Consider the following 25,370-nt stretch of genomic DNA (forward strand, 5'->3'; position numbering starts at 1 on the left):
TAACCATGTCGTTGCTGTAAGTATGCTCCTTCTGACACACCTCACCTAGGCCCTACATTCTTACTGTTATTCTTGTGCTACATGATTGTGGCTTTGGCAAAGATTGTGCATATCCCAGCTCTTCTTCTGGGGCAGTTTGAGTGCAGATAGCGAAGAACAAGCCATATTAAAAGAAAACTTTGCATATCAAAGTAGGGTTCTTCTTGTCTTCCGTCCAGCTTTTTCCTTCCACTGCCTTGCTGTGCTCAAGTGTGTTGAGTAGAACAGTGGCTCCTGTCAAAAGGCACGAGCATAAGGAGCGAGGCATGGGATGGGATTCTAAAGTAGGGCTTTGTCAGATTTACGCTGTGACCTGGCTTAGCTTTTTGTGAATCTGCTTAGTTCAGCAGGACTTAATAGCTCAGTGTCAGCTCAGCTGCTGACCATGTTGGCAGGAGAGCCCCTGTGAGTGGGGGAAAGCCAGAGGAAGAAAGGAGGAGCAGGCACCCTGCAGGAAAAAGAGGGAAGGGGTAGGAGATAGTCCCAGTGGGATGTGGGTTACTGTCTCTGTTCTTGTATATGGCGTAGCTATGGAAAAGGCTGAGGACCAGACTGATGTGACATCCTCATGATGTGGCAGGGGGACAGGTGGCTTTTACAGCTAGTGGCACATCGCAGCTTTCTCAGACTTGGTTTGTAGCATGTGAAAGGTAATGTGCTGGAAGGTGTAAAGGTAGTCGGATTGTGGGCTGGGAAGTTTGTTCTGTTCCTTTGGGAAAATTGTGTGTATTTTTCTGCCTAATGTGCCCTCCCCCCTGTTACTGTAAGTAGAATTATAAGGCTCATGCTTCTGGGAGTCCAGTAATCGGTGGAGTTGCCATCTGGTTATATTCTTTCTGTATTGATCTTGATTGGTGCACTCCTCAGGCACTGGCAAGCTTAAATGTCAGCAGTGGGAGTAGTCCCAGTATGACTTCCAGCTTGTCAAGAAGTACTTCATCTATTCTAGTTATCTGTTGTGTGTTTTTTTTTTCTGATTTATTTTTCCCCACTAAGTGAAAATACAAACAGGATCTTCAGAATGCTTCTTGTATTGCTGTTAGATAAAGGATAATTCACATTAGAAGGGGCCTCAGGAGATGTCTGGTCCAACTGCTGGCCTCAAGCAAGGTCACCTCAGAGGGTGGAGCAGCTTGCTTAGTGTTTTATCCTGTTTGGTCTCAAGCTTTCAAGAATGGAGACTGGGTAGAGGGTATGGTACCACTGTTAATGGATGACTTACACTCGGTTGTATTTTCTGACCTTCATTTTTTCTAGAAAGAGGAAAAAAAACAAGCTGGTAAGGATTTTGCTGTCAGTACTTGGTATTACATGTTCCCCCACCCCTCCAGATTTTGTGAGTAGGGTGACAAAAACTGAGAACATGTTTCAAGAAAACACTATTGGACTTGAAACTTTGAGTTCTTTACTTGTTCTGTCAATGGTATTATTTAATGCTTAAATCTGTACCCTTTGGAAGAGATTTTGTTCAGTTGGAACAGCTGCTGCTTCCTTGTATTCTTTTACCTCTTCATTTTTTTTTAATAATGCAGAATAGGAGGTGTAGAAGAGTGGGAAATGAGGGCATCATTTCAAGTCAGCACAGTGATAGATAGGGAAAGGATTTGTCCTGTTGCCATTGACCTGTTCCATTCTGTCCTGAAACGTGAAAGACAGGTGTAAAGCTGAAGGAATGTGCATTTTCATTTGTTTACCAGGATCTCTGGGGGCGTAAGAGAAAATAATTTGTCAAACATTCAGGTGTGCTTTGGTCTTGGAAACTTCACAAATTTATCAGACTTTCCAATTTGAATAAGTTGATTTATTCCCTTCCTGTTCCCTCAGGCTCCCCAGATCTTAGGGAAGTCGCTAAGAAGCATGGCTTAGAACACTTCAAAAAAGGAGCAATCCTGCTTCTTAGCAGTTCAGCTGCGGGTGTTTTTCATTTACAAATTTATTATCTGAAGATGTTATTAATTACTTGTGTATTTTTACATTTTCAGTATCAACTTCAATTTTGAAGGATTTTATATTTTGGTGTTAGATATTGATAGATTTAATAAGAGTTCTTTTCTAATTCTCTGTGATAACCACATGTATTTGTGCTAAAACTGTGCCTCAAATCGCTTTGGTTTTGACCTATGAAGAAAAAAACAGATCTTCCTGACATTTAAGTATTTAAATCCACTTCCTGATCTTGGGTTAAACCTTAAGATCTGTCCAGATCGCACCATCAAGCACGTGGTTCAACATACATGTAGCTCGTGAACAGAGGCTGCCCGTCATCTGTAAAAGACAAGAACTGGATTTGAGTTATAATGTGGGTCAAAGCTGAGTTGCATTAGTGAAGCTGTACAAATAGTTTGCTGTGCCGTTGGTGCTGCACTTGAACTTGAGCCTGGGTGCCAACAGAACAGGTGACTTCACAGAAGGTGAGGTACACTCTGCTTTGACATAACTTGGTAGGCTTTTTGCTGTTGCTTTGACTGTGGTTCCACTCCACTTTTTTGATTTTGCACTGTGTGTCAGCATCTCTGCACTGTGCCAACAGTGTGTTGCTGCAAATGGGCGTGCAGCAATGCCGGTTTGGGCACACTTAACTCAAACCCATCTTTTTCCAAAGGCATTGTGAAAGATTTTTTTGCTTCACTTACTGTAGCGTTGGAAGATTGGTGCCCAATCCCTCAAAATCCAGATGCCTCTGAGAATTTAAGAAATAATTATTTTTTGGTGTAACATCAAGGTAAAATATTTTTTGCCATGGGTAACTCAATTTCCAAGTTCGTGCCTTCCTGTATAAACATCTGTGTGAGCTGGCGCAATATTATCAGCCTTATTTTATTGCTATACTACTATTTCCTTTTTTCTTTTTTGCTACGTAATGAAGTTCTGCAAAGGATTTCAAAGATGTTTTTAACCCTGGATGTGACATATAATGTGAAAAAGTATTCAGCTTGACACACAGAATAAATTCAGAAGCTATTGTTAGGTCAAGAGTTCTCAATCAGGTGAGAAAGCCATGGCTTAGAAAGGGCTACAGAAAGGATTCTTAAGTACTGTCTGTGCATATCTAAAATGAAAAGTTATGAGTGTGCCAAAATTACTGAACTACATATTAATACTTTTTCTTTCAGATCCTGTTTGACCAAACCCAAAGATCAATTAAAGCACAGCTTCAGACTTTTGTTAAAGAGTAAGTCAACTTGGACTTGTAATGGGAAAATCATAAAATTGAATTTAAAAGCATGTGACTTCAGAGAGTTGGTGAAACACTTTTCCTGAAGGCCATCAGCCATAGGTTGAGAAATGTATGTTAAAGTTGGCAAAAATCACTCAAAATCAGAGGCTTCAAACCCAGCTGCAGAAATGTTGAAATCGTAACAGTTTAAGTTATTAATCTTAAATTATGTGCTGTTGTCCAGCCTTAAAAAAAAAAGTCATTACTAAAGCTTTTCCTGGTGAGCATGAGATGCATTTAAATTTCAGTTTATCCTTTCCCCAAAAGAGGAGGACAGGAAGGCTGCCATCGTACTTTGTATGATTTCTATTTGTTATGAGCATTTGTTAAAAGAATGCGAAAACAAAGAAATTAGCTCTAACAGTCACAAGCAGGGTCTGTTTAGTGTTTCTTTTAAACAATTACTTCGTGCTTTGGAATTCATTTGCCATCTATCTTTCATTTTCTTTAGAGATATTAAGAAATTCAAAGATGCAAAGAAACAGTTTGAAAAAGTTAGTGAAGAAAAAGAGAATGCTCTAGTAAAAAATGCTCAAGTTCAAAGAAATAAGCAACATGAAGTAGAGGAAGCAACAAATATTTTGACTGCAACACGGAAATGTTTTCGGCACATAGCTCTGGATTACGTTCTTCAGGTAAGCGCAGCAATAATGTTATTTCTTCAAATTTAACAATACTTACCTAAATGTGTTTTGTAAGTCTTCTGTGCTGTAGTTCCTTAAGTATTTCAAGTAATAATAATAAATAAAACAATAATAAACTGTAGCCTAGCAAACACAGATTCAATGGATAATTGTGATCTAGAATGTTGTCTATTTCTACAATTTCAGTTGTTTGCTTTGAATTTTATTTAATAAATCCTATTTTATCTGGAACCTAGGACTTTGTTGTGCCATGGGTGAAGTCAAGAACATTACTGTTTTGCTTTTTAGTGTGGATCTGCTGTAGAGTGTTGAGGTGTTCTTTGTCCTACTGTTTTGAAGCCTGTGAAATAATAATATTTTTGTGGACACTTCCAATTCATGTCTCATGGTTTCCCATAACTCCAGCAGAACAGGACTGTGTAACTCGGACGGCACAAGGGGTGTGAACTCCTAAATGTGTCTGGCGTTCTCATGATCATACAAACACAGAAAAATCCTTTTAAAAATTGGTTTCATATCAAGAGTTATCTTGATTTGTGACAGTCTAGCTGGTTATTCAAAGCTTAGTTCATGTTCTTTAAATTGTGTATGTTGCCTGTGCATACGTATTGTCTGTGAGGCGGCATTTTCAAAGCCCCTATTAGAGAGGTTGTCCATCTGATCAGCTGGAGTGCGCACAGTGATCAGCCCTGGTTTTGTGCCTCTTGGACACCAAGGACAAAGTTCATTTCTATGTTTGAGAAGTCAGGTGAATTATGTAGCACTTCACTGTACTAACACCCTTTCCATGAGTGCAATCGAGCATCTGTTGTGCTGTAGGAAATTATAGTGCCCAGTCCTATAAGCCCAGCTGAAGTTTTGAAACAGTAGCTTGTTACAGCGCTCTGCTCCTCACTGTTACGGGGTCCCAGCACGTGAGCTGCCTAAGGAGGTTATGATTTGAGTGAGTGGGATGGGAAGAGACTGGAGCTGCTGACTTAGAGCCCCCTTTTCTCTGCTTGCATTTCAATAAAGTGGATTAGAGACATGCATTGGAATTGTACTCAAATGGTGTGAGTTTGGCATCTCTCACTTGAGCTAGCAGCATGTGCTGCTCTCATTACTGAGCTGAAATGCTCCTCTCAGAGCCCAAGCCATTGTTTCTCAGCTACAGAGGCTTGTGCCATCAGTCTGACATTGGGCTGCTCTGCTTGGGCCCTGCTTCAGCTCACCCAGTGCTGCAGCGACAGGGAGCTGGGGTGGCTGCAGCACAGTGGGTGCCTCCTTGCCCTCTTAGGCTGCTGCGTATGTTCATGCACTTCTGTGCAGTACTATGAGAGCAGAGCAGTGTTGGGGAGCCTGGGAGGGAGGTGAAGGAAGGGAGACTCCAGTGCTTAGGAAGAGAAAAAAGTGGCAGAGACCTGTCAGAGCTGTCAGAGAGCTGGGGGGAAACTTGGCTTTTTGCCTACATTGCTGTAGGCCAGTAACTTGTATGTGCATTGTCCTGCAACTCACTTGCTTTCTGGAATTTGTATGTTCTAAAGCTGAACAGTTCCTGTGATAAAGGTGCATTTATAGCAGCGAGGATAAGTTCCAGCATCTCTTAGTGCAGGCATAAAATGAATTCACCCATAGGAATCCCTTCTACTCAGATGACTCTTCTGCTGGAAAAGTGGCTTCACAACAGCAGTCTCTTTATAGCTGTATTGACTTTAAATTGTACTTCAAAACCATTGCTTTGCTCTATTTTTTTTTTTGTCCTGTAAGTTGAGGGTTTGTTCTGTACGGTTTTTAATTATTTTTGCTGCAGATGGTTTTCCAAAATACTGATTGTTTAAGTATGGAAGTGCAGTCTGATTTTGATTATAGCTTCAGTAAGTTTATTTCTTCTGCTGGAATCTTTAAACTGATCTAGAGGTGTTAAATTACAAAATTGCACATTTTTTCCTGCTCTACGGACCTTTTAAAGCAAATGTAGTAAAATGCAGGATGGCAACTTGAAAGATTAGGGAACAAAGAAGAATTGGATGAACATCAAAAATAAAATGTCCCTCTTTCTACATAATGTGAAATATTTCAAGGTTCTAGGGCAATGCTGTTGGTCAGTGACTTCAGCCAGATTAAAAGTGCAAGTATATATGAAATGCTACTTATTGTAGATGTCGCAATCTTGCTTGTTTCAGTGGCTGGGGCTAATCCAAGTTTTAGGACACTTGAGATGGTGTTAGCCCAAGGGGAAATGAGTCAAACTTCCTTACTTGTGGGGCTGTAACTGTGGAATTCTAGCTTTGCAAGCTTTTATAACTTTTTTTTATTAAATATAACTGCAATATTACTAAATTAGCATGCATCTTCTGCAGCTTTGAAAGTGCTTTGTGAAATCAGATACTGAGTTATATTTGTCTGATGTTTTAAGCTTTGGTATGATTATTTGGAATGAATCTGAAGCTTACTTCTGTGGGAGGAACTTGCAAATTGAATAAAATAAGCAACTTATTTTTTCTAGATCAATGTTCTTCAGTCTAAAAGAAGATCAGAAATCTTAAAATCGGTAAGATACACTTTGATTTCTGTATTAGAATATATTTAAATACATCCAAAGTTAAACATGTGACTGCAAAGCAATGTATGAAGTGAACTTGTCCTTTTGCCCATCAAACGTTAGTAGTACAGTTGGCACTTTGTGGTGGTCAGCCTGGCCTTTACTATAACCTTGCTTAGATATTCAGCTGGTTTTTGGTAATCATTACGGTTCAGATATGAACACTCAACAAAAAGAGCAGTAAAAACCTAAATGTTTAAGAGTTAGGATTCTCAGCAAAGTTCAATTTTATTTATGCCTGTTATATTCATTTCTAAACGATAAGTACTTGTAGTCTGCTCTAAGATGGTTTCAGCTCTTTCTACAAAAATGGTGTTTTTGTATAAATAGCTTAGTCAGCTAGTACGTGATATGCTTTAGTATGCTGTCTGCAAAATAGATTACCAGATAAAATGGTGCTTTTCTTTCAAAGGTCTAAAGTTGTATTTAATTTAAATGCTATTTAAAGATAGCAAGAACTTCAGTTGAATTGCAGCTTTCTAGCTGCTTGCCGTTGCGCTCTGCATCTTCCCAACTTGTTTCCTTTCTTAACACTGGACATTCTTCTCAGCTGGGTTCATGGAAGTTATGGTTTTGGATCATTAATATATTCTGTAGTCCTCTCTATTGTACATAGCCTAATTAAACAGGAGTTAACAAAAGTTTTTTGGATTACAAGAATCAGAAGTAATTTTCTGCCCTTAACTAGCTTTTATTTGTTAATCCCGTAACTCATTTCTGAGATTTTTGGCATGGTTCTTAGCTGCCTTTGCCTCTCATGTTTAGTTACAACACAGGAAGCTGCACAAGATATTGATGCAAAGCGGCAAGATGACAACATACCAGAAAATAACCATGGAATTTGTTTTGCCCTTTTTTGTTTGGTTTATTCATGTGGATTATTTCTGTGTGGATTATTTCGTATTTCTGTGATATCTGAAATACTTAGCTTTTTAAATATCTACTTCTTTTCTTCCAGATGTTATCATTTATGTACGCCCATTTGGCTTTTTTCCACCAAGGCTATGACCTTTTCAGCGAGCTTGGGCCCTATATGAAAGATCTTGGTGCACAGGTAAGAAATTACTTTACAGATTCATAACTATATACTGAAATGGAAGAAAATGTGCATATATCAGATATTTTGCAGATTTATTAAATGAAAAGGAAACTAGTGTGATAAAGGCAAAGCATTAAAATACTGAAGTGGTTTGAATTAAAGTTGTTAGTTGTCCTTTTATTAAAGGTAATGCTGCATTTATGGTCTACATATCTAATCATAGCCATATGATGCCACTTGAGGTACTCTGTGGTATTTAGGGCACTGGGTTTTCTTTTATTTCAAAAAAAAAAAAAGTGTATATGTGCCACATCTTACATATTTAACAAGAAAAAAATAATATTTGATTCCTTCAATTTGTATATGTTATATACTGTGTAAATTGTTTGGTATGTAAAAATTGATGTAAGCAATTTAAAGTTAGACCATAAAACACAAGTCTTATTTTAATAACTGGTGCAAAACTGAGTTCATACTATTAAATCCTTCTTGCCCTGTTCTGTTCTCTAAGAACACATAATTGCAACTTCTGGGTTTTCAGTGAAAGGATCATCAAAACATTGCATGTACTGTGGACAACTGCACAAAAGAGAACGGTGAAAATAGTTATGCAAAATAGGTTAGGGACATAGAGTATTTAATTGAAGATCTGTCTGTGGTGCAGGGAGAAGGCTCAGCAGTGTCTCTTGACTTGCTTTCAGTGCAAGTGAGTGTAGCTGGAAATATTTGTACCTTTTTTTTTTTTTTTTGCTTCAGTCTGAGGACTTGCGACAACTGCACTGATTAACACCCTCTGTTTCCACTCTACAACCTGATCTACAAAACAAAGCCAACCCAAATTCTGAACGTCAATCCATATATGAAAGCATATAAATGACAGCAAGCAGATATATTTGCATTTATCTCAAGCAGATACATTGTTGAATGTTTATGAAATTACATTGTTCTGGCCTGGTTTGAAACAGTTCCTAGTTCTGGCTGCATATTTCTGCCCCATTGCTGTTGTCATCCGTGCCTCTCAACCTGCTTGAGGAGTTGTGCAGTGAAGCAGATGGAGAACTGTAGAAAATTACTACTTAGACATTTGATTGTTGGAGTTACTCTTCTGATAGATTAGTACCCTAATGTGGTTACTATGGGTCTTCATAATTATAATTACTTGTATAGATGCCTGTCAGAGAAGGATATGCTTTTGTGTGTACACACGTGTGTGGCAAAGTAAATGATTGAGCTGGAGAGAGGCTACTTGAACTGGCATCTCCATCAAGAAGGGAAGAGGCTGTTTAGCTGCAGCCCCTTGTGTTTGGTGTTCTAATAGCAATTGAAAGGTTCAGGTGCATGTGACTGCTCGTAGCTGACCGTGTTCCTTCACATCCGTCTATTTAGAGTTGTCATTGTTGAACTGTAGTGTCATGAGAGTATAGAATGTTTCCTATATCTCTTCAGAGGAGGGGGTGCGGAAAGGAGATGAGAACAGTGTAGTTGGTAGTGGTTTATGCTACCAGCTAGGGATTACTTGAGTTAGGAGCACAAGGTTATTTTTTAATGGCTCATCATCCATTTGCTTCACCTGGTAAGGAATGTTGTGCAATACTCATTTTGGTGCAGGTGTCATAGCAACTGAAGGAGCTAAATTTAGAAGAATCCAAAGCTGAATGTTTGAAATATATTGACAGTGGAGCAAAGATAGTGAGTGAAAGCCCTGAAGTCATACAACTTGTTGAATTATTTTCCTGTGGCAGACCTTAGTTTTAAGTAATGGATAGCTTTTCCTACAGAAGCAGACTTGTAAAAAGCTCATTAAAGTTTAACTGTTGATGATTTTGCAGGTTATATTGGTTGAAGTTTCTGTCTTTGATGGGTTAGATAGAAGGTATGTTGGGACAGGCGTTTGTTAGATTTTTCTGAAAATGCTGTGAACTGCTTTTGTTAGTGAATTTTCATTTACAGGTAAATGTTATGTACGATCCTAATTATAAGGTTTAATTGCACATGAAATATTAAAATTAGGGTGGTCTTAGGTAGTACAATTGTATTTTTTTGTGTGTTTTCAAAATATCTGGTTCACATAATGGAATAGAATTGAGCAACTTTGCTTTCTAGATGTTTTAAGTCAGGCTGATATTATCAATGAGATCATTGTAGGGGAACCATTAATGTCACACCAGTATAATACTCATCCCAACCCCCCTGCCATGGGCAGGGATGCCACCCACTAGATCAGGTTGCCCAGGGACTTGTCCAACCTGGCCTTGAACACCTCCAGGGATGGAGCATCCACAGCTTCTCTGGGCAGCCTGTGCCAGTGCCTCTCTGTTAACATGAACACGTGAGACGGAAAGTGCTCGTGTAGCCATTTGGGATAAACAAGCCAGAGAGAGAAGACTGCAGGAAATTAGCAGAGCTTGGAATTGGAACCATCAGATGGCCGGGAGGTCTGGGGCTGTAATTGTCAGGCTGTCTCATACAGGGGCATAAGAGCCAGTTAGCAGCCCTTTTTCCCCCTCTCACTTGTATCATTTCAAATGAGGGAAATGCAACACTGAGAAAGATGACCGAGTTGGCAGGGGTTTTCATTTGTGGCTGTAAGAGTGGGTGGAGATGATATAATTCGTGTGTAAATGGGAGGGTCTGTTATTGATATAGTCCTCTCTGCTACATGACTGATGTAGGCTGGAAAACTGGAGTTGCACGTTGTTCAGAGTCTCCTGGTTCTAGGGCTGGAGTAGAACGAGGTCTGCCTCACACATGGTGTACAGCTGTGGGCTGTACAGCTGTGGTAGGTGATGCAGCTGTGCCATTATCCAGTAGAATGCCATGAGTGGGTATAATGGCACTTGTGCCATGCAGACTATGTATAGGAGGAGTTGATCTGATTCTGTAGCGTTTCATGTACAGGCAGCACTTGATTCTTCACTTCACCAGATTTCTTAGTTAAAAATCAGAGCCTGTACAAACAAACTTACAGTCTGACAGGATGTCTTATTTTTCTACTTTTTATTCTTCTTATGGTTTCAAAAAGAAAAAAATAAAAGGGCGGTATTATAGACATGGATGTACACGTTTTTGGTAGCATCCCTACAAAGTCTGTGATAAGACAGATAACTTTAATCAAATCCTCTCTGTTGTGACAGTCTGTTTGCAAAATCAGATTATTATTTCTGAAACTGGAAGCAGTTGGGTTCTATTGACAATTCCAAGCAATCCTGCTCAAATACTGCTGCTGACTTGATTGAAACCATCAATGCAAAAGCCTGGTTGGGGCAATTCCCTCCTTTTTTGTGGAGGGGGAAAAATCACTAGCATTTGCTCTTCCTAGTTTTTGCTGCTAATGCCAGCACTGCTGCATAGGCCGGTCAGCCAGCAGGAGCAGCTAAAGCATGAGTCATTCTCTTCAGAGACTGAGCACCAATGCGGTATAGAAGTCGCATATGCTTGGCACCATGCTGTTCTTTCAAACATTCCTCCGAAGGCTTACAAGAAACGTACACCTTTCAGAGAGGTTAATTCAGGATGGTAGTGCAGTGCTTTAAACGAGGCTTCAGTGGTTATCAAAGGTAAACACTTTGTGACCAGAGAAGTGATTTTTTTTTTTTTTACTATGCAAATAAAGCAAGTCATGCAATGTCTAGACATAATGTGTTCTTTTTTTGTCAGCATTGTGAAATCTACAGAGCCAAATTTCTTTTGAAATCTAAAGATCCAATTTTCTGTTTCTCTTTACAGCTGGATCAGTTGGCTGTAGATGCTGCAAAGGAGAAGAGAGATATGGAGCAAAAGCACTCCACTATTCAACAAAAGGTACTTGAGAGAATGTAAAGGGTAGACTGCACATACATTTTCTTGTCTCATCTCTCTCCCCAGCAGTGCATCTTTGCATCAGAACTGTGAACGGTGTTATCTTTAGTACAGATGATTAGACTTGCACATTATTAAGCATGGGGTGGGATTGCAGATCATCATTTTTATATTGCAGAACAGGGTATTATGTTCATTTCTGACTGAAACGTAAATATAGCGGTAGATTTATATGAGGATCCCTAAACATTTCGTTAGAACCCTTGAATCCAAGATAGGATTGGAATTAGTATAGTTGTACAAGTTGCTATCTTTTCCTCCTGTATACCTGTAGAAGAGATGTATATACACGCTGCACAGTCCTACAGTCTGATGTATCACTTTCTACCCAGATGGTGCCAAATGAATATAGCACTTCGTAGAGTATGGCAGCAGTTATTGCTTAAAAAGAGGCAAAGTAAACTTTTGTAATGGCTGTCCGATGTATGGTGTTCAACTCTACGCTAATATGAAAGTGATAACATTAAGTTGCTGTTTTGGACACATTTGTATGTACAATACTTCTTATTTTTTGCTTATTGAGAAAAATGTAGATAATTCACGTTGTGGGGGGAATAACTTCTATTGTTTGGATGTTTCATAAGCTCTAGATAAGTATTGATTTTGCAGGTATAATGCTAGAAGTTAAAAATATTTCCACTGAACTCTCCGGTAGTGAGCTAAAACTGCAGGTACTTTTGAAAGGGATTAGATACCAGTTTGAAGGTAATGGAATGCTTCTTACTCTCATTCAAATACATTCTGTATCTATTCAGGTGTCATACTTAAATAAATAAATCTAATGTAATTGAAGTCTGAGTAAATTCAGGAATGAAAACATGCTAAGATTTCAATTCAGGCATCATTAGTAGGAATCAATATGAAGGGGGAATGGGAATGAACTCAGTTTAATGTTTGTTCAAATTTGAAATTGTTTGGGCTCAACAGAGCTACTTCTAGGAGTGGGCAGTAGGTGGGGGGGTTGCTGTTAGAGCTCTAACAGCAGTACCTGGTGAAAGAAGTTAGTTGTGGGCAATTATGTTTAATTGGCTGTAGAAGTAATAAGTTATTACCACGAATTATGGTCATTGCTGTTGCCAATGATGTTCACTTTTTTTTCTTCAAATGCTGCTTAAGGCTGCTTTACAGGTAAACTGTTTCTAATAGTATTAATAGCTATTGAAACTTCTAAACTTTGTGAGATTTGATAAGGTGTATCTGGTGTGTGTGTGTATGCATAAAAATTCTCTTGGTTTCTTGTACAAACAGCAACAATGAGATTTCATCATAATGAGATCATTGATTTATTCTGTATTTTAATTGAATGACTATTTTATGCTGTTGCAAAAATATAATCAGCAGATTCAGATTGTATTGTATATTGTCTCTACTAAATGTTGTCTCTTGTCCATGTCAGTCAAGTTACTAATGTGTTTTGTGACGATAATGCCTAGAATACAGCTAGGCTTTGGAGGGCATGCTTATTGGAAATTCCTCTCAGCGCTCCTCCAAATATATATATTTTTTTATTTCATTTTTTATTCAAACCATACTGTCTGGTTGTTTTTTGTCTCTTCCTACTTGCATTTCCCAGCCTTGCCACCAAGTTCAGAATCTTGAACTGCTGTAGACCTTGGATCTTGTTCTTTACAACATTTTGTCATCCAGTCAGCCTGACCAGGATGGCAGCTTTGTTTTTTGTTTTCTTCTCATGCTTTTTCATGTTTCTTTCTACTGGCTGCCCCTTAAGCATATGTACCCAAATCTTCCAGTGCCAAATCCTTACATGTTTTATAGCTACTGAAACTTATGCTTCTTGAGTTGAATATTCCATGAAGTATTTATGCTTTTAATATACTGAAGTTTTAATCTGATGCTTCAGAATGATGCCTTTTCTTCATTGTGTGGATAAAGAGCAGTTCCTTTTCTGAAATCCATAGGTAAGTGCCCATGTGCACACACCTACCCACCCACTACCTGTGTTTGCATATATGTGCATATGCATGCAGAATAATTGCACTAATTAAATAACCCATCACACTTTTCTTTATAATCATCATCCTTTTTAATTAGACTGTTAGAGTGGCTAATGTAAAAGTCATGGAAGGGTTTGGTCACCACTATTACTTTGTTTTCTCGTTGAAGATAATTGGTGTCTGATTTCTGTTTTAACTCTTGTGCTCTATTTACTCAGCAACTGTGCAAGATTTTTTTTAGTGTAAGAAACACTCTTTTTCTTTTCCTTGTTTTTCTGAAGCAACACATAGTATGGATTAATCTAGAAATGTTCTTGTTATAGGAATCTTTACCTTGTGTTTCATGATGAGTTTGTTGCAGCCTGTTCCTTGAGTAACGTTGAATTACGAAATAATTGTAAAAGTGCTTATAAGCAGCATTATGGCTTTTTTGTTTTGTGATAGAGCTAATATTTTTTTCAATAAACAGGAAAATAATGCAGGAAAAATGTTTGCTTGGAACTTGAAGTAGTTTTTGTTGTATTCAAATAACTATAATTTAAAAAAACCCTGTTTCTGAAAGACTGTTCAGGAAACAGCTGTAGTAAGAATGATTCAAAAGCTTTTTACATCTGGAGTAAACAAGGTAATAGGAAACCAGATGCTACCACAGTCATAAAGCAAGCATAAACCCAAACTGCTGTTGAGAAATAATGCTGACAAATTCTTGTCACAAAAATAGACATGTGCCAGTATTTCAAGGAACTTTTATGTTCAGTGATGACCTTGACTTTTTGCACTTTGTCTTAGACTGTAAACTGTGACTTGTGTGTTGTTGTTTTGAGCTCTTCCTCAAGGCGCTTTCAACTTCAGCTTAACCAACTCCTCTTCCAGTTTGCTTATCCTATGGGATGGGAATGGAATTTAAGCTGGGCTTTGCACAGTGAATGTCTTCTGTTGTGCTACATACAGCTGGAGTAACGTTTCAGATTGTTCTTTTCTTTGGTGTTCATTCTCTACCCTTTACTGCTTTTTATATTCTGCTTCTTTAAAGAAAAATAACGTCTTTGAATACAAATTTCAAGTAGAATGCTGATACACTCCCTGTGATTTACTTATCAAATGGCTTGAGTGGCTTTTCTGACATAGAAGTATTCTTCATATTGGAAGTGAATCTGCCCCTGAAAAGCAGGGTTTGTGATGTTTTGGTCACAAGAAAATTAGTAGAGAAACAAAAAGCATGTAAGCTATGAAATGACTTGGTGTATGTGCTAAATTGGTAAGTTTGTACAGAAATGTTTGTTCACTGAAAGCTCTTGAGACTACTGTGACCTACAGCTTAATAGCAAATGTGGATTTTTTCTATTGCCAGCTGATTTCCTATTCCTCGTGGATATTGTTTAAAAGAAAAAAAAAGGCATAAAAACACCCAGTATATTTCACTTGTATAATTCCCTTCTGCATGTTTCTCTTCCAGTAGTTGGCCAACCTTGAAAAATTAATGAGAACAGAAGCCATAGGTGTTGATTCCTTCAAATCTGAATGAAATGTGTAATATTTCACTACAGTATAGCTTCCATACTAATTTAATTTCTTTAGCTAATTAGGTGAAGCATACTGTAGTTCTAACTGCCTCCTAATTAGCAAATAAATGATACTTAAAACTCAGCCTTTATCAGCTGTGTGTTTGCTTAAAGAATATAAAATTCTGAGTCACTTAAAGTGACTGGTTTCATTAACATGTGATTCTCTTATGTGGGATACTGGAAAGATAAGGATGTATTTCTCTCCGGCCCTGATTATTTTTTGTGATTCATTAAACTTTTCCATGAGCCAAGATAAAAATAAATTAAATGTGACTGCTTTTCCCTGTTCTTTAATTATGAAATAAGAGACTGTAAGATGAGACACAGCTTATCTAGTTCCTTTTTCTGCTTTAATCCCTTTAATTGTAATGAAGTTCATTTCTATTCTTTTTTTCTTGACTACAACCTTCAGTGAAGCTTTATGGATGAAGCTTATGAAAGCTTTAACAATCCCTCTGCCCCCCCATCTGGTAGTCTATGCATAGTTAGGAAAATATCAAACTTCTGTCTGCATACTGTTATGTCTTTTTCTGCTCTGTAAAAGTGCAAATCATTCAGGAGAGCAATTAAAAATAAAAACTAAATGCACTTCATGAATTAGGCTTACTAGTTTGGACTCCTTAGACTGAGAGGGTAGCGAGATAAATGATCCAAAGGAGTTTTCCTGTTCTACTTGTAAGTGTCTTCAAAGCTTGAAGGAGCTTCATTGGAAAAGACCATTGCATGTTCTGCAGAAATTTTCCGAACATGAAGGAAAATGTGATTACGTGGTAGTTTGGATAGAAAAGACTGAGGAAGTGTATATTGCCTTACACTAGACAAGGAATTGCAGGCAACACTGAGGCAGGAAAGATGCAAATCTTTAGCAGGTTTCATTATGTTTGGGAGCTGGTAAGTTCATTTCTGATTTGGGGGTTCAGGAGAGAGTTGATACCAGCACGTAAAAGAAATCTGTGCTTTTGGAGGGAGGGGGTTCTTCTGTTCTTCTTATTTGGGATATAAGAGAAAAAAAGAAAGGACTATGAACAGTTTGAGAATGTTTGTGTATATTGTAAGTTGTGTAATACTATGTTAAAATTGTACTGTGACATTTGGCTTTGTGATTATAATTGCCATACATTTTACTACTTAGTCTAGTCAACCTTTGCTGGACATGGTAGCTTTCTAAAAATTGTAAAACTGTTACTAGCAGTTATTTGTTACTAGATTAAAAACAAACATTGCTTTTACTAGTTCTAGCTTCACACTCTTGTTGCAGATTGTGAAGAAGAAAACTTAACTAGGTGGTTGTCATCTCTGCCAGCACCTTGATTTACTTTAATTTAGGGATAACAAATAAATACAATGCTGTCCAAGTTACTTGTCTCCAGATTTCTGATCTGGCTTACTTGTCATGATGACAGAGCTTAAGAAAATGCTACAAGGCTGGCTGTATACAGTCCTCAGCACCAGGCTGCAGTTCATTTTAAATTTTGGCTCAATGCCCATTGCCACTTTTCTTCTACCTTATTCTTCTTTTTCTTTGAAATATCCACAAGATGGTTTGCCAAAGAGGTCACAAATACCTGAGCAAGAAATATTCCTTGTGTCAGATGGCTGGATTCTGGCTCAGCAAATTCAGTCTTAATGAAAGCAAGTCTGAATATGTGGACGGCAGGGTGGAGTTAGAAATTGCTGGTGTCTTTTTCTTTCATCTGCTACAGAGATAAGTTTTGGAGATGTTTGTTTAAATCCCAAATCTAAAGGACAGTAAATACACTGGTAGCATTGTCTGTTGTTGGCAGTGCTCCTCCACTTAAAGTTGGTGGGTTTTGTTCTCTGAATCTTTGACTCAGATGCTTTTATATATTTTTTTTTTTCTCTGGAACGTAAAAAGGTTCTGTTGGACTTCATAGTCTCATACTATCTAGTGAAGACCATGTTAAGACTTGATAGTCTTCAAATACTCAGTGAATGTGAAGAACCACGAATTCTTCTCCCATTATTAAATTCCATTTGTGTGGAACTTGAGGGAGATATTGGAGGTTTAATATATTTGAATGCCTACTTAATGCCTGTCCAGATGGGAATGAGATGACTTGGACCTCTGAAAAACTAGAGAAATCCCACTCATAGTACTTATGCAAAGCTCAGGAAAGATACAAAGACAAGGGCTTTTAATATAGGTGATAATTACCTACAAAGTGCTCCTCTTAGAATTTCAGTAGCTGTCAGCATTTGTTATGTATTAACAATAAATGCTGGGTACTAATCAAATGATAACACTTTATATGGTCATGTTTTTTTAACCTTAACATTTCCTAGAAGCTAAATTGTGTGAAAGATTAAACTCATTCTCTAGGGTTTAGATAAGTGTGCGCCTCTTTGAAATGCAACTTCTCTGATTCAGAGACAGTCCTTGTCTTCCTTTTGTTCTCGTCTAATCTTTGAGAAAACAGTAAAATAAATAATGCAATCTTGCAATTCCTGGTCTCAAAATAAAAATTATCTCCTGCATCTGATCTCCTAAAAATACTTTTTAAAGAAGTGTTGGGGCTGAGAGTCATAGCATGACTAGTGAATGTTGCAAGGGAAAGATTATTGTTAAGTACTGTTTTTGACATTAATGTGGCCAATACTTGATCTTTTTAATTGAAACTACAATCTGTTTTTTCTTGTCTTGTTCCTTTGTACTAGGATTACTCCGGTGATGATACCAAACTAGAATATAATGTAGATGCAGCCAATGGTATTGTTATGGAAGGCTATCTATTTAAGCGAGCCAGCAATGCCTTCAAGACTTGGAACAGGTAATTACTCAGAACCTCTGTTTATTGGCTTCGTAAGATGCTGCTTGTTAAGTTGAATTCTGGCCTTACTTATAACCTGTGCAACCCACTGATTCCAGTTTCAACAGTACCTTTGGACTGCTCTGTGAATTGATGCAGAGATGGCACTTCGTGGTTGTTTCTCTTTATTGTCTGTCCTAGTTGTTTGCAAGCCTTTTTCAGGAGCGTACTGAAGTCCTGAGTATAGGAGGCTTGCTTTATCGTTCACAGTCTGGCTTTGTGATGGTATTTTGGCTTTACTTTCGTATTGAAACAGAGTAATTCTTATGATTGTATACAATATGCTGTGTAAATGTGTGTGCTGGGAAAATAAGCGTTAGGTGACAATGTAAAATGAAGTTGTATGGTTATTGTAAGCAGGGAAATGTAGTGAAGGATTGAAATACTGTGACTTTTCCTGAAAGCATGAAACCGTTTTCCTTTACAATTCCTGTGCTGTGCAGTGACTTCTACTGAATAGTTTTCATGGTCCTGTTGGGAATTCAAAATATACCGTTACTCTTGTCTCTTTAACAATGTTTGTTTTACTATTGGTTAAACGTTTTCCTTACTGAACAGGATTTCTTTTGCATTTCTAATGGTGTATGCTTTTTTTCAAGGAAATGTTAAATATTCTGGAGCATTTACAATATAGTTGGGTACAGTCCTTGAATTTCAAAGTTAGTTTGTCTTGATATAGAGCTTGTCTTATACTCCACATTTTTTGCAGCAGTGTATCTGTTTTACTGTTTTCCGTGTTTCCAAGGCCAGAATCTGTATTCAGATAAGTGGTCCCTTCCAACCTCAATTCCAGTTCAATAATTCTGTGACCATCTTGGAACAGCACCAGTCCATAGCCAGTCGGGGTTGTTTCACCTATATCCATGGACTGATGTAAGGGCTGCTGCCGTTGGTAAGGCAGTACTTACTAGCAAGCAGCATGCAGCTCCTCTGAGGGGTTTTGCTTTGGACTACCTCTAGTCTGCTCTGCTGGTATGATTGTCTGTAATGGTAATGATCCTTCTGGGTTGGTTTTGAGTGCGTTTGGAGTTCTGTGAGGCATCAAAGAATGGTGAAGGGAGAAACCTTGTAGATCTGATTGAAGAGCACTTGCCTGGTCAGAAGTGAAGTGTTAGTGTAAGCACACTTTGAGAAAACCCTGTAGTAGCAGGGCGGGAGGCAGGCCTTCACTGAATATTCGGCAGGCTCAAAGAGTCCTTTTTGCAAGGTGTTTTGCGGGGTTGACTGCAGCCTCTTGATAAGTGACTGAAGACAAAACTCTAACTTGCTTTGGGTTCTTCTGTGTATTATCAAGGCTTTGCTCTGTGGGGGGGTAACAGAAGGAAGCAGGACAGCAGTGTTGGAAGGTAGCTGAGAATTCTTTCGACATGGCTTCATACCTGTTATTACTGTAACTGTATCGTTCTTTAAGACGATTGGGTATAGGCTTTGATTAAAACCAATTTGTCTATTGAAAACTTAATACGGGCACAAAGGAAGTCATAATTAAATCAAGATATCCTGAAGGAAGGTCATAGTGTAAGTTTACGTGTTTCAACGTACTCAATCAAAACATTCAAACAAGAAGTCATTTCAGAGAGCCAAGGTAAACAGCTCAGTAATGACTCAGAGCCAGCCTACTTCTCACAGACAGTTAATACTTGCTGGTGTTGTGGTTTAACCCCATCAGGCACCAAGCACCACGCAGCTGCTCACTTGCTCTTCCTAGGTGGGATTGGGGAGACAATCAGAAACAACTGAAAACATCTGTGCTGTCACTGCTATTTTCATAAAAAAAAACAAATGCAGCATCACACAAGCCTCTACAAAGAAAAATGACTGTATCCCCCAACAAAGCTATGAGAGCTTGTATTTTTTTCTATTTCTCACAAGACTGACAAACTAATTTATTTCATTGTGATAGGCTAGATGGATATGTCAGAATTAAGCAGTGGACAAGCCATCTACATCCATGGTTTAAAAAATGAATGAATCATTTTAATTTTGTACTTCTTATAATTACAAACCATTACTAATTGTGAAACTTATTACTATTATATTAAATCAAATAAGTGACCTTAATGAAGACAACTGTTATCTGAATCTAGCTTCGTTTTTCACATTTTATTAAAACCAGAAGTTTTTTTTTTAACCTATTTTTATTTCTGAGTCATTTGTAATTGCTTGCTACGTTGTAGGCACTGAAGTGGTCATTGCCTCTTTCCACTGCCTGTTTCCCCTGATGGAATGCTTTACTTCATAGTACTGCAGTTTCACCTGCGTGGCGATAATACTGGCTGAAGTTTGACATAGAGCGGAGGCTAGAGTGTACTTCCAGCCAAAGGAAGGACTGTCACTGCTTTAAGCTGTACTGTGCATGAGAACGTGCAGTGAAATACCAACGGAGGAAACATTTAGAGAATGATGTATTTTATATGACGAATTCAGAGCTGAAATCTGAGGCCCCTGATATAGACAAGATACTTGCCTAGTGTTCTGGTCAGGTAGGTAGCTTGCTTCTTCATTATATGCCCATCTTTGAGGGGAAAGTGAGGGATGTAAAATAAATCAGCTGAAACAAAACTAGAATAATTCATCTAGAAAGAAAAACAGGAGTTTCCTGATATTCCAAACCAATGCTGATGGCACTCATCTTCTTGCTAACTGCTGATGGCAGTGCCAGTTACAATACAGTACTTTCTCTCTTCTCTCTGTTGGTATTTTGATCGTTCTAGGCCTTTCAAAATACACCTTTACAACAAAACTAGGAAAAGGTATGAAAAATCATTACATTTTTTCACCATTACTGCATAATTGCCAGCATTAAAAACATGAGAAAAGGAAGTGGTGCAATGAGTTTTGCCTGGCTTGGATATGTCATTATGATTTTAGATAGCGTTATGCTTCTCTGTGCATGTCTTGGTATGGGAATCCATGGACACTGTAGAGGATTTTAATGGGAAAAGTACAATTGCTGTGGAGAGAAAAGCTTGAAACCAGATAATGCAGACCTTTGAAGAAGGACAAAGCTGTTCTAATGTATCAAAACTTGTTTCCAGTCCAAATTAATTTCTTGCCAGGATGATGTAGGGTTTGTTTGTTCCTTTATTTGTTTTTCAGACAGTTGTTAGCTTGGTTCACTTGTCCAAAGACTTCAATTAATTTGGACGTTTGTGTCAAGTTTCCTAGTCTCAGGCTAGTTCGATACACCGCTGGGTTAAGAAACAAATGGTTTGTGGGGAGGTTACCAAGTAAACCATGAGAGCTAATTGTCATTTGATGTTGCTTTGTATTGAAAGAGGTGGAGATTTTAGAACCCTTTTATACTGAAAATGTAACATGTAAGTTTGTATTTCAGATAAGATGTTTTAGTGGAAAGAAAATTAAATCTTTATTGAAGTCTTTACTGCAAAGTCTCACAGCAGCTGTTATGGAGACATTTTTGGTTGTATATTTCTCTGTTGAAATGACATCTTGTATGCATTTTTTTCTGGATGTATGAGAAAATGAAATCAGTTGAATTTATTATGGAACAATAGGTTTAAAAAAATACTTTTGGTTCTTAGGAATTCAGATTAAAAAAAAGTGTGTGTGAATAAATGTATGTGTGGGTAGAGAGCCTTCACCAAACACTGGTGTGTTCTGCATAATTTTTGGGTTGGTGCATTAGATGTTTTCCTTTTTAATTCTGCTGTATTTTCAGATCATGCTAATTCTTTGCTTATTTTGCTCATTTTGCATTTTTCATTCCTCTTCCTCCTTTCCCTTATGTTTTAATCCTCCCCCATTTTTTCACATGACAGGAAAAAGCCAGATCACATCAGGTACCAACCAGCTTCTTTTATACCTTCCCAATGTTTCTTTGGCACGCAAAAGCTCTAAATTAACCCTGCATTTAATTTTGATTACTTGCAATGGATGTGAAGTGGCTCAGTCTAAGAAAATAACAGAAGGATTCTGCCTGGGACACCAATACACCTGCTGCTCAATGCTTTCAAAAGAATTAGTAAGGTTGAGCTGGTTTTAGCTAAAAAGGAATCAAAGCAAAGTTTACGCACTCAAACTTCTGAGCATATGAGATCAGTGTCTTGACTTTTTGTTTCCTTTGTACATTGGTGGGATTTTTCTCACCAACTGCATTGGAAATAGAAATGTAACTTTTAAATGTTGTGCGTTCTTAATCGCTGCTTTATTTGTATGCTTATGGCTGTGAAGAAAATGTTTACTGATTTTTCAAAAGGAAAGCGTGGTTCAATTATTATATCAAATTCAAATAAATATTTTTGTTATTACTTCTCTCAGTTCTCAGAAATTTGAAATGCTTTTTAATGAATATTTAACAAACCCTTTTTTAAATTGTTAGTGTAAATGACAGAAAACGTAGTTTCTAAACCCAAACAACTGTATATAAATACTGCTATGAACTCAGTGGGGCAGTGCAAATTACTTTAAGATTTCCCAGTGTGTTTTCTTTCACCATGCTTCTCTCCTATTTTGACAGAATGTCACATTTAAGGAAACTTTAATAACTTTTAGTATTATACCATGTGTGCTGCCTAAAGATGCACGAACACCAAATCCTAGCACAGGCCATGGCTATAGTATACCCCACAGCAGCACCTCCAGTACCTGTGTTATGGCTCAAAGGTTTCCTGCCTGTTACTGCTGCGAGCTCCAAGTGCTCTGTTTTGTACAGTAAAGTTTATGAACTATTCTAAATTTAGAAAATATCAAGTTTTTGGCCCGAATGAAATTGCTGTGGTGCTGACATTTTGGAAGGAAGGCACCACTTCATTTTTTTAAAGAGTACAATAAAGTGTATTAGCTTTATTTTCCATTGAAGTCTACTTCAAAATTGAGAGATATAAATTATGCTGTGCTCTAACTTATTTATCATGTTCAGTAAAAATTTCTTTAAAAAAAAAAGAAAAAAAACAAAAGTCAAGAAGTGACACACATACAGCAATGCTTTTTGACAGAACTTGGCAACTTTTCTTAAACAGATTCCATTTCTCTAATGGAAGTGGGGAAAAAAGGGGCCTGGAATATTTTTGAAAACTTCTAGACTAGGCTTTAAAGATGACACAAACTTGTACAATTTGTTGTGCTTGTTTATATCTGGTATGAAAATGGAGCTGATTTTTACTTTAGTAATTTGCTAAACATTTGGCTTTAGAACAACTGAAGTATGACATTAATGAAGTAAATCACGCTAATCTCAGTTTCAGAGATAAGCTCCATTGCATGTTATCTTGGGCCAGGACTGCTTTTTTTTTTTCTCTCCATTGTAACTTAGGCACTGCTTTTCATGTTTTTATTTTTTCATGTTCTTATCTTTGGTATTAAGTTTCCATAAAATAAAAACCAAATGCCTGGTTTATTTTCCTTTTCCAGTCTGCTTTTTTTTTTTTTTTGTTGGGTTCCCTACTTAAATCTTGGCAATTACCCACCTTATCTTGTATTAGAGGCTTAATTACTATATATGTTTTTTAAATAGATGTTAGAAAGGATACCTTTTAAATAGCAGTGACCAAAACTACTGTTGTTAATCAACTGAGTTGTTTTTGCATAATTCTGCTCAATTATTTTAATCCAAAAAGATTACAGCTATTTTGACATAAATCCAGTATTGAAAGAAGACTCTGTTACTTTTAAATGAAATATATCTGCACAACATTTTAAAAGAATACCTGTTAAAAGGTAGAATCTCATCTGTCTACTATGTACTAACTTTCCTAACAAATACTAGGTTTTCTGATTTGAATCTAACTTTTGTAATTTCTTTCCCTTTGTATTTTCTTAACAATGTGCAATGTGTGTGCTTCTTTTCATGGATGGCTTGTGGTGATTGAATAATTATACGGAGCCCTCTTGTTACTAATTTTAGTGACCTGCAGCTTGATATTCACCAGTTTGTACTGCACCATATCTCGTTCTCAGCGGTGTTTTGTGTACTGTTGCCACTCAAACGAATTGGCAGTGCAGGAGAAAAAGCAATTTGCAGTACAAATGGGAAATTTGAGGTAACTGAGCCATTATGTTATGGTAAACAAAGGCTCATGTTCTAAGCTTGAGGAAAATAAATATGCGCCAATCTCACCACAGGACTGAATTACTTTTTGCATTCCTGTATTTTTTGTCAGTTCAAAACAAGTGACTGATGAGCTTCTATTTTGCACATCCCCAGAAAAGCTAGAAGGGGATGGTTGTATTTGCTTTTTTAAACCTTTCTGTGCTCTGATTAAAAGCAGTTGTTCTGGGTCTGAGATGGTCAGAATTTTTCCCCAAAAATGAATGGTTTTTCTGTTCTCTTTCAATTGCATCCTATCTGAACAGGAGTTTGACAAGGGATGATACAGTTCAGAGGATTTTTTCCTCAAGTGTTATCTTCTGGATTTTATAAGATGCCTTAATGTTTTTAATAGTTTCCTATAAACCGAAGGCTTAACTTAAGATCCTACTTAAAAGGTTCCATTGTTGTTTTATGTTTATGTGCATTTTTTTATCTAAAATTTTAAGAAATGCCAGACAGAGAGAAACTTGCATGGAATAGTAACAGTGTAGTTTTTTTCTAATGCTTTGGTAAGTTATTTCTTCTACTGAAAATATTTAAGGAGTGAGTAGTTTGCATAGTTTCTTATTTAAACCATCTGAATTTGTATTATCAAAACACTTAAAATTGTAGCTTGCTGCTAAAATACAGAAGTAAATGTTCTTTGAAATGAAGGTGTTGTGTACGATAGCTTTACTAATGTTGCCATAACACGAATGTATTTGTTTAGGACTTGAATTATTTGAATCCTTGCTTCCTGTTCTGTTTTGTCTCTGCTCTCCTTCTTTCATTAGTCTCATGAAATACTTGTCAAAACTGAGTGGCGTTACTTCTGTGAATTCTTTTTTTTCTTACAGTCTCTAAGTAGACTGTATGCTAGCATATTTCAGTCAATTAAGTGTGAAACCAGTTACATATTGTTTGGATGTCTTTTTATTCTAATAGGCGCTGGTTCTCAATACAAAATAACCAACTTGTGTACCAGAAGAAATTTAAGGTATGTATCAAAATTTGTCTCTAGATAGTTTGGTGTGGGTGATGGTATTTCTGACACGGGGAAGCTAAAACAGTGCTAGCAGGGACGACCTGTATGGTCTTGAACAACCTTTATTTTCAAAATTAATTTCTTTCTTTGTAAAATGAGATTAACACCTGGATTTACAGATTTTCAGACTCTCGCACAGGTATTTGTAATCATATACTTCATTTAATGCATTTTTGTTACCTTGTTACAGAGAAGACTTAACCAAGAGACTTGGAAGTTGTTGGTCCCAAAAGGCTTGTACACACTTGCTGGCAGACTAAATGCTCCGTGCTGTTCTCTGGGCTGTTCTGTTCGAGTCCTTAAGGACTTGCTCTCTCCAGTTACTAGTCTTTCATATCCAATTTTGTTCTTGGAGAGAGAGGAAAATAAAAAGACATAACTGTTTTGTAACACATATTTTTATGGATGCTACATACGTGCATCTAATACTAAACACATCAGGCAATTCAGCAGTTGATGTCTGTCTGCCTTTTTGCCAGTGGCAAAGTGCAATTGTTATCACTGCTGCTGTATACAGCAGCAAGAGCAGCTCTGCCCAAGCCTAAAACCAGCTTTTTCAATCAACCTT

The 25,370-nt window shown here is 37.4% G+C and overlaps 1 protein-coding gene across 4 annotated transcripts in view; it reads left to right on the forward strand.

Moving 5' to 3' along the window:
• Positions 1–25,370, forward strand: part of ACAP2 (ArfGAP with coiled-coil, ankyrin repeat and PH domains 2) — a 64,077-nt gene that overhangs the window by 20,358 nt on the left and 18,349 nt on the right. Inside the window, exons 5-13 of one of the 4 annotated variants that reach the window (XM_032192840.1) lie at positions 3,153–3,211; positions 3,708–3,891; positions 6,386–6,430; positions 7,440–7,535; positions 11,247–11,321; positions 12,495–12,506; positions 17,575–17,687; positions 21,509–21,529; positions 24,703–24,754. In XM_032192840.1, coding sequence (XP_032048731.1) covers positions 3,153–3,211; positions 3,708–3,891; positions 6,386–6,430; positions 7,440–7,535; positions 11,247–11,321; positions 12,495–12,506; positions 17,575–17,687; positions 21,509–21,529; positions 24,703–24,754 — 657 coding nt within the window. The remainder of the gene's footprint in view (positions 1–3,152; positions 3,212–3,707; positions 3,892–6,385; positions 6,431–7,439; positions 7,536–11,246; positions 11,322–12,494; positions 12,507–17,574; positions 17,688–21,508; positions 21,530–24,702; positions 24,755–25,370) is intronic. The other 3 variants (XM_032192843.1, XM_032192841.1, XM_032192844.1) reach the window with 3 other exon arrangements.

This window comes from Aythya fuligula, chromosome 9 (genome assembly GCF_009819795.1).
Source record: "Aythya fuligula isolate bAytFul2 chromosome 9, bAytFul2.pri, whole genome shotgun sequence".
In the NCBI taxonomy this organism is placed as follows: domain Eukaryota; kingdom Metazoa; phylum Chordata; class Aves; order Anseriformes; family Anatidae; genus Aythya; species Aythya fuligula.